Source organism: Anguilla rostrata, chromosome 3, assembly GCF_018555375.3.
Source record: "Anguilla rostrata isolate EN2019 chromosome 3, ASM1855537v3, whole genome shotgun sequence".
NCBI classification, from domain to species: domain Eukaryota; kingdom Metazoa; phylum Chordata; class Actinopteri; order Anguilliformes; family Anguillidae; genus Anguilla; species Anguilla rostrata.
The window spans coordinates 2,740,120-2,749,342 of NC_057935.1; the positions used below are offsets into that span (position 1 = coordinate 2,740,120).

Genomic DNA, 9,223 nt, shown 5'->3' on the forward strand with positions numbered 1-9,223 from the left:
CCTGGAGAAAGAGGGACGAGCGGCAGAAGAAGAGAGGCAGTTGGTTGATCTAAAGAAGTTAAAGATCTGACTGCCAGCTCTCCATCCCCCCCATCCCCCCATCTGCTGGGACTCACCACCACAACCTGGACTCCTCCCTCTGGTCACATGCAGGGAAACCCCCCCCCCCCACCACCCGGGGGGAAAGGACTGGGGGGGGGGGGGTGGAGGATAGTGTTTCTGGAACACAGCTGCCCGGCTCACACCTGGACCCCAGGACACAGACTGAGGCCGTAAAAGCAGCCGGAGAGAGGAGCCTCTGATACCTGGGAGAGACACAGGAGCCCTGCAGCAGCACCTCTGGGCCCATTCCCTCATGCCGGGAATGTCCGGAATTCTGCACAGACCACACCCTCCGGCCACACCCCTGTATTACACTCAGCTCCCTCACACGCACACACACACACACGCACATGCATACACACACACGCATGCACACACACATGCACATACACACACACACACACACATGCATATGCACATACACACACACACACATACCTAACACACATGCCTCATATCAGTCCTTCACACAAATTCAGGTTTTTAAGCAGCTCGAATCAGCTGAACTCACCATCGCCCTCTTTAATCCAGCCCTAGGGAGCCACAGGCTGCAGACCATGTGACTGTTAAACCCGTTCTGCACTTTGAGAAGAGAAACCAGAGCAATCCTGCCGCACTTAATTCAGAAAATCATTTCACATCACATTTCACATAAAACATATTTTCTTAAACTTCTGCTTTCGCTCGCATGGTTGATTCAGTAAAGAAAGGAATGGTAAAAAAAATAATAAATTGGAAGTTGACGTGAAACTTTAACACGCTAAAATGCTTCACACACCTGCATGGAGGGTCTGGTTACAACACAGAGGAATTTTTTTTTTCTCTTTCTCAATGGTCAGATGTGCAGATTAAGAGGAGGGAATCCCACCCATATCCCCCGAACACACCCCCCCCCCCCAGTCAGGCTCCAGTCACTGACTCATTTACCAGGACAAACAGTCTTATCCGCTCAGCTGCAGGGGAGCAGGCAGGAGAGGAGGACTCAGCGTCTGTGGCTGGGTGGAAAGTTTACTAAACAAAACAAAAAAAACCCACGGTGTGGAGAGAGAGGGGGAGGCCGGGCAGACACAGGACCGCCAGAGTCGCCATCTGGACCCGGCGGGGGCATAGCTACAGCGCCGGAGTGGCTGTCCTCTCCACCCCCCCCTTCGGAACCGCCCCCCCACTCCTCACGGGGTACGGGAAGCATGCCCGAAAACAAGCCGTCCCCCTGCAGGACCAACGGGGGCCACCTCTCACACTCCGCCTACTGGAAGATCAAGAGGGTCCTGAGCTTCAGGAGACGTGAGTACGAACAGGGGGGCTCTGCAACCGGGGGGCTGCGGGTTCGAATCCCATCCGTGAGAAAGTGAGGGCACAGTCCTTTTGAGAAGTTCTCTTTGGGCTACTCAGCTCTAAGCCTCCGTTTAGAGGGTACAGGATGCGTGTGGAAACTGAGACATAAAACTACAGCAGCTTGATTAAAAGTCACAGCCAAATACAGAACCCTGGAGAACGCACCAGGAGGGTGAGGGTAAATGCAAGGTGCACAAGTGAGAAAAAAGGTAAAAGCTAATTTGATCTGTGGATATTCTGCCTGAAAAAAAAGAATTTGCCTCCTTGTAATTTGAAAGTGACTTTCAAGTCCAGCTGGCTGAAACTTTTCCTCAGTGTTGTGAAAGTTAAACACCCCGTGCAGGGGGTCATTGCTATTGCAGAAAAAAAAGGTTAATGACTAATGCCTGTTCTTCTCAGTCAACTATTAACCAGTTTCACACCAAATGTTCCACTGGTGCTCGGCCAAACGTGGGCCAGCTGTACGGTGTGAGTTCTCTCTTTCTGTCGCTGTTCTGTCGTTTCCTGTCCCTCCGTCTGTTTATTTAATATCTTTCTTTTCCAAGTGCTGATTTGCAAAAGACCCTGGAATGAATACAGCACTGATCCCTCTCTCCTTCTCTACCTCTCTCTCCCCCCTCTCCCTCCCTCTCTCTTACCCCCTCTCCCTCTCTCTCTCCCCTCCTCCTCAGGTGTGTTCGGGCAGCGGCTGGAGGAGACCGTGTCTCACGAGCGACGGTATGGCGAGCGTCTGGCGCCCCTGGTGGTGGAGCAGTGCGTTGCGTTCATCCGCAATCGCGGCCTGCTGGAGGTGGGGCTGTTCCGCCAGCCCGGCCAGGCCACGCTGGTCAAGGAGCTGCAGGTGGCGTTCGACTCCGGAGAGAAGCCCGCCTTCGACAGGTAGCCAGGAAACCCCTCCCTCCACAGGTGTACGCCAGCTGTTCAGCATCAAATTAGAATCAAATATAAAGGTACTAACATAGCATCTGTCACAGTGAACATTCCTCAAACTCAAATCCCCACAAACCCAGGTCGAGGGCAGCAGTGGCAGGGAAAATCCCTGGGGGGGGGGGGCATTTAGGAGAAAAATCTGAGAGAACCAGACTCCATGGGGTTGGCAATGCTCCTCCTAATTTAACACATTCTCTAATGTACTACACAGTCTAACACAGCCCTGGTGTACATATTTAGGGTCCTTTAACTGTGTTGTGAAATTTAAAATGTGTGTGTGTGTGTGTGCACGTCTGTGCACGTGTGTGCCTGTGTGTGTGTGTGTATGTCTGTGCACGTGTGTGCCTGTGTGTGTGTGTGTGTGTGTGTGTGTATTCCAGTAGTACAGATGTTCACACAGTGGCATCCCTGTTGAAGCTCTACCTGAGGGAGTTACCTGAGCCTGTTATCCCATTCTCCCACTACCAGGACTTCCTGATGTGTGGGAAGGGAGCCCCCGGTGGCAGGAAGCAGGTACTGCAACACATCACCTCACTGTGATAGACGGGGACTTTCTAAAAGATAGATAAAGAGGATTTGCACTTCACATATCTTTTAATTACAGTGAATGCATACCTGTTGAGGTCATTTCAACACACTCAGTCTAAGCCTGTACTTTTTTATCATCTGCTCTCTCTGGTGTGCTCAGGCCTTGGATTTGAAGAAACTTCTGCACAAGCTGCCCGTGGCAAACTTCAATCTTCTGCACTACATCTGCAGGTGGAGTGGACACCAGCACACACTCTGCACCAATACACACGCTAATTCACACACTCCATGAGCACTCCAGGGTTCACCTGCAAAAGAGATGTCAATCTCAGTGTGACTGCCCTGGTTAAATAAAGGTTTAAAAAAAAAAAAAAACAATACTCACCACTCCATTCTGTAACCTCATCATGGATGGTAGACATCTGTACTTGGTTAACAAACAGGAAACATTTTATTAAAAAGTGTTGTAGGGCACTGTGAGGAGTGATACTGGCCAGTTAACAGTGGCTGAGCCTGAGAGGATGGGCTTTTTTGTTGTTTTAGGTTCTTAGACGAGGTCCAGTCCTACTCTCACATCAACAGAATGAGCGCACAGAACCTGGCCACTGTGTTTGGACCCAACATCCTGCGCCCGAAAGCTGAGGACCCAGAAACCATCATCGAGGGTAGGCCTCCAAACTGTGTGTGTTGAGAAAAAAAAAGCATTTATCTTCATTTTTTTTGTTGTTGTCATTTTGGCTTTTTAACACATATCGAAAGTTCTTATTTTGGCACTATGTACTGTCAAAGTTTTGTGAAATCGAAAACCGTTAAAGTTAAAAAACAGATATGGCATATGTGAGCATATGGGCTTGTATGTGTGTGCATATGTGTGTCTGTGTGTGTGTGTGTTCTGTGAGTGTGTGTGTGTGTGTGTGTGTGTTGATCTGTGACCGGTATCCTGAATACACCCAAGAACCCAGGCCCTGAACTGACACCTATAAATCAGCTTGACGGACAGACGCAGCCGATTGGCGCTATTGCTACTGCTATCGCGGCTGAAACTCAGAACAGGACATGCAGCCATCGCGGGGACCTCATCTGACTTCCTGTACGCGAAACAAGGTGGGGGGGGGGGACCAGAGCACTGAGATAGACCCCTAAACTGTGAAGCGGTCGCTGCGGAAATCGGACCTCGGTGGTTAAAGCTGGCTCGAGCTCTAACCGCGGGTGTCTGGCGACGGGCAGCGGGTTACGCAATCGCAGCGCCCCCGCGTCCTCTGTGACCCCTAAAGGGGGCGGGGCCTGGGGCGCAGACCCGTCTGTAATTCCATCCCTCCCACTCAGGGCACTTTCACAGTCAGCCAAGCCAACCGGCCCGTCAGCCAGGGCAGCTGCGTCTCACCCCCCCCCCCCCCCACCACCCCACCCCAAGCCAGCACATTCCTGCGTGTGTGTGTGTGTGTGTGAGTGTGTATGAGTGTGTGTGTGTGTGTAGTGTGTGTGTGAGTGTGCGTGTGTGTGTGTGTGTGTGTGTGAGTGTGTATGTGCGTGTGTGAATGTGTATGTGTGTGTGTGTGTGTGAATGTGTATGTGTGTGTGAGTGTGTGTGTATATGAGTGTGTGTGTATGTGTGTGTGAGTGTGTGTATGAGAGTCACATGGTCATGTCTCTCCTCAGGAGCCGGTCTGGTGCAGCAGCTGATGTCAGAGTTGATCAGAGAGAGCGGCAGCTTGTTTCTCAGAGACTGCAGTGCCGCTCTGGGCTCGAACCCGCCTTCTCGCCAAGGACAGAGCGCTGACATCACCGCAGAAACGCTCCCGCAGACCGCCGTCGCCCCGGAGACCACCGCCGTCCCGCCGCACGGAGGGGAACTGCTCCGCCCTCGCCCTCGCGCCCCCCGGCCCCCTCCACCGGCCCCCGCGCTTCGGAGCCCCCCCCAGGACCCGCGGCCCCCCCCATGCAGGGAGGAGATGGACCTCCGGCCCCCGCCCCGCCAGAGTCCCTCCCCGAGGAGGGTGAGCGACCCCCTTTACGACAACTGCCCCTGCCCCGTGGGACAGCGGTGCTCCGGGGAGCCCCGGGCTCCTCCTTCCGCCACCCCCCCTCCTCTCCCGGGCGCCCCCGCCTCCGTTCCCACGCTCCTGGACAGCTGGGACGTCCCGTGCTGGGGTGGGGAGGCCGGGGGGCGCGGCAGCGTCAGCAGCAGCAGCGGCGGCTCCTCGCGGGAGGAGACCGGCGGGAGGAACGCGCACGAGAGCACCCTCTCCGTCTACGACAATCTGGACCCCGCCGCGCCCGCCGGACCCCAGGACCCCCCCGCTGCCCGGCCTGAGGCCCAGCCCCCCCCGGCCCCGCCCGAGGACAGCGGGGACAGCAGCTCCTGGTCGTCCTGCGAGATCGTCCTGGAGGAGGCGAAACACGGCCCTGGCCCCGGGCCCGGGTTCGGCCTGTTCCCCTTCAGAGCGGAGCCGCCGGACCTCCTGTCGCTGGCGGCCCCGGACCTGGACCCCCCCGCCTCCCCGTCCACCATGCGCTACCTGGTGGTGGGGCTCAAGCAGCAGATGGCCCAGCAGAAGGAGGAGTACGAGACGCAGATCAGAAGGTCAGAAATGTCCGTCTCGCGCATTCTGCCCAAATTCTTCTCACGGTCCCAGAATTCCTGCTTTAACCCTTTCAGGTGTGACATCACAGATATGTGATTAGAATGCACTCAACTGAACATTCTTACGCTGATGTCACAATTGCTACTGGTGACTGAAAGCAACAGAGTTCTAGAACACTAGCTTAGAATTTTGGAGAAAGAAAAAAAAAAAACATTCAGAAAAAACCTACTCTTCACAGGGTTAAAACTCTTCCCCTCCGTAGTTCCGCACCCCAGCCAGCCGGACCGCTTCACAGTACATACGCGTTCTCCTCAAGGTGCCAAGTTCCTGCCACTGTTTTGCTTTAGTTCTGGTTTCAGACCACGTTCACGCTCTAAAATGGGCGACGTCCCCCATATGAATTTGAACGTTCTTCCGACACCGAAACCGCTCTCTGATCATAAATAAATAACTGATCTGAAAAGCAGAATGCCCAGGAGTGTTCATGCTGTAACTTCGCGCTCAAATTTTCAGCCCTTGATTACAGCGATTGGTTGTGTGACGCGGCACGATTCGGTTAAGGCTGACTGCCAGGAAAATGTTAAGAAAGATATTTTACAATTACCCATCACTGGCTGTCAAATAATATAGAAACGCTCGTATTCACAGTAAGTTTCATGAGTCTGTACATTTGGCAGTATATAAGGAAATTCTTTTTAATGTCTTAAGTCATTACGAAACAAAACAAACACAGACATTAAAAAAAGAAACGCAGCCAAAATAATTTTAAAGGGCAATGTTCATGTGAATATGTTAACAGTGTGGTCCTACTGCCAAGCCAAGATTTCCTACCATGTGCACATGCTTGTTATTCGTATAACTCAGGTGAATCCTTTTGTTTATAGTAGAAATTAGCTTACATTTAATAAATCAACAAATGTGTATTTGAAAATTATACATCAGAGGATTAATTTACCACTTATCGGCAGTGACAAGTTTGAAATCATCATTATCGAAAATGACACCGTATATTCTGAGTCATTGTGGCTTTCGGGTATGACTGTCACGATATTTCACATTTTCCTCTTCTGAGTAACGAGCGGAGACATTCAAGAAACGACCGAACTGAAACTACGCCCTCACGTGCAAGTTATTCCGCTAACTGAGGGCAAAAGATGCAAAGTTACAAAATGCATCGACTGTATGTACACATGAATTAACAAAATGTACATATTTTATGATGTGGGTTTTCTCGGAATTACTCCCTTGATCATGAGCCGCGAGCAAAAATAATGTAACGCCTCGTGCGTAAGCTTGAAACTGACACTTAAGTGGGGAAGGTTGGATACAAATGCTATTTACAGAACGGGCACAGAACAAGACACCTGAAAATGTCCCAGTGATTCTAAATCTGACACAGCGAGAGAGACAGAGACGGAGGTCTGGTACGGGGGAGGGGGCAAGTCTCCACCAGCGTTTTCTGTATTTTTGAGTTGCGTCAGCGCCGCGACGTCTTGAACCGCGGACTTTCCGCGTGGCGAACTGGCACCAGGTCCGCGGATCGGATCACGTCAGACTCAGACGCCCGACGCTAACGGTTAGAAATGCAGACTTATGTTACAAACCCTGGCCATCGGCTATTGGGAGAGACCGCACAGACACTGTCATCTTTTCCGCCTGACTTTTTTGGGGGGGGGTGGGGTGTTAGATAGCTCTCTCCTCACCCCTATTTTGTTCCCGTTCCAAACATGTCTGTCTGACAATCATGTCCCGAATACTGCTCAGTGCATGTTTCTTGAAATGGGATAGTTCTGGGTCATCCGTATTTATTGGGTCATTTGGTTCATTTATTTGGTCATCTTGGGTCATAATTAAATATTTATATATTTCATGTTTTAACACCTTCAAATAGTGTGTTTGAATTCAGAATTGTATTTACAATACATTGGAGCTGGAATATGTTAGGTTCGGAGTAGAATGCATTTCAAAAATACATACAGATTTCTTCGCATTACAGTATCAGAAGTTTTGTATTTTACATACATTTTCCACACATTTGAGTTTCTGAGTGAGTATGTGAGAGTGTGTGTATGGATGTGTGAGTAGGTGACAGGGTGTGTGTGTGTGTATGCAAGTGTGTGTGAGTGTATATGTTTGAGTAGGTAAGAGTGAATGAGTGAGTGTGTGTTGTGTGTGTGCATTTGAGAATGTATGTGAGTTTATTTGTGAATGTATGTTTGAGAGTGTGTATGAGTGAGTGAGTGTGTGTGTTTGTGGGAGTGAGTGTGTATGAGTGAGTGAGTGTGTGTGTTTGTGGGAGTGAGTGAGTATGAGTGAGCGTGTGTAGGAGTGAGTATATGCGTGTGTGTGTATGGTATACTTGTCAGTCCTGACGGCGGTTCCTCTCTCTCCTTGTAGCCTGGAGAAGCGCAACGAGGCTCTGCAGGGGGAGGTGTCCAGCCTGCGCGCGAACCTGGATCAGCACCGCCGCTGGTACAAGGTGGCCGAAATCAAGATGCGCAACGCCGAGCGCGCGCGGGCCGACGCCGACCGCCGCAACGCCGCCCTGCAGCAGGAGATGGAGCAGTTCTTCGACACCTTCGGCGAGCTCAACAACGAGGCCAAGAAAACCGAACGCATCGTGCAGGGTTTCTGAGATCACGCGCCGCCGCGCTTAGACTAGTCTGCTGCTCTCGCGCGCAGCGGACGTCGAAAATGTCGGCGGATAACCGGCTGACGGTTCGTCCTCCGAAGCCAACGCACTAAATTGATAATCGCCACAGACTATACGCAAGCTTGGTGGACATAAAAGGAGGGGAAGTTCGACTCTTCTCCGCAACCGATTGTCCATTTAAAAGTTCTCAGGTTCTTAAATTATTCCTCAGACTTATGAGGGATTTATGATTATCTGACCAGGATTGGCGGCTCATCAGGGATAAAACCACTAAAGCTGTTAATCCGCCCTTGGCTGCGACTCCCCACAACAAAATCCCTCAGGATCTCGCTAAGCCGGACCTCTCCGTTACCTTTCACTTCTGCGGACCGATTTCTATTTTCGAATTTTGTTTTAACACGCATTTGTTATTAGCACACAGTTATGTTTATACACACATAGCGCAGCATATGCATTAACACAAAGCACCAGTCTATTTTGACATCTCTTTGTATGAGCCTCTGGATTCACAGTTTAAACCTGCATCCAACTGACAACTAAGAACAAGAGCAGGTGCTTTTGAAGAGCTTGGAATTCTTTGGTGGAAACAGGACACCCTTACTGACTGCTTTGCGCCACCTAGTGGCCAATAATTAATTTATTAATGATTCAATGTATTCATTCAGTGAGAATGGGGTGGGGTGTTTACCCCTGTACCCCCACTCTCTGGGGTATATGAGGGGTATTTACCCCTGTACCCATTCTGTCCTTCCACAGGGCAGAAGGTGACCGGACGACCCAGTCTACTTCGAGCCCTCTGTCTAAGCATTTGACTGATCTGGGATCAGCTCAGGAGAACACACCTCTCCCTACACACCGCACGCCAGGTGCACACACAATCAGAGATATAAGCTAAATACAAATATATACTTAACACCGCGGGAACACAGAAACTGTAATGCAATAAAATAACTAATAAAACTAAATAATCAAGGGAAATTTTTCATCTGAATTCATCTTCTGCCCGAGCGTTTATTTCTGATGTGTACTCATCGCCTTCACACTAACTTTGTTTTTAAATCAAGGCTGACCGTTATTTTTTTCTGTTATT

General features: G+C 50.6%; 1 protein-coding gene across 1 annotated transcript; it reads left to right on the forward strand.

Moving 5' to 3' along the window:
- The first annotated feature begins 1,047 nt into the window (after positions 1-1,047).
- LOC135249827 (rho GTPase-activating protein 24-like) lies at positions 1,048-9,105 on the forward strand. Its single transcript, XM_064325425.1, has 7 exons — positions 1,048-1,386; positions 2,109-2,316; positions 2,748-2,880; positions 3,056-3,126; positions 3,439-3,560; positions 4,555-5,479; positions 7,878-9,105. Exons 1-7 carry the CDS (start codon positions 1,290-1,292, stop codon positions 8,113-8,115), a joined length of 1,794 nt encoding a protein of 597 aa, XP_064181495.1. The 5' UTR covers positions 1,048-1,289; the 3' UTR covers positions 8,116-9,105.
- Positions 9,106-9,223: the final 118 nt, after the last annotated feature.

What these genes read in the sequence shown, in the direction of transcription:
- LOC135249827 (XM_064325425.1), top strand. Translation starts at nt 1,290, where the DNA reads ATGCCCGAAAACAAGCCGTCCCCCTGCAGGACCAACGGGGGCCACCTC. An exon ending in GGTCCTGAGCTTCAGGAGAC is followed by an intron (nt 1,387 to 2,108) that starts GTGAGTACGAAC and finishes CCTCCTCCTCAG; the next exon opens with GTGTGTTCGGGCAGCGGCTG. An exon ending in CCCAGAAACCATCATCGAGG is followed by an intron (nt 3,561 to 4,554) that starts GTAGGCCTCCAA and finishes GTCTCTCCTCAG; the next exon opens with GAGCCGGTCTGGTGCAGCAG.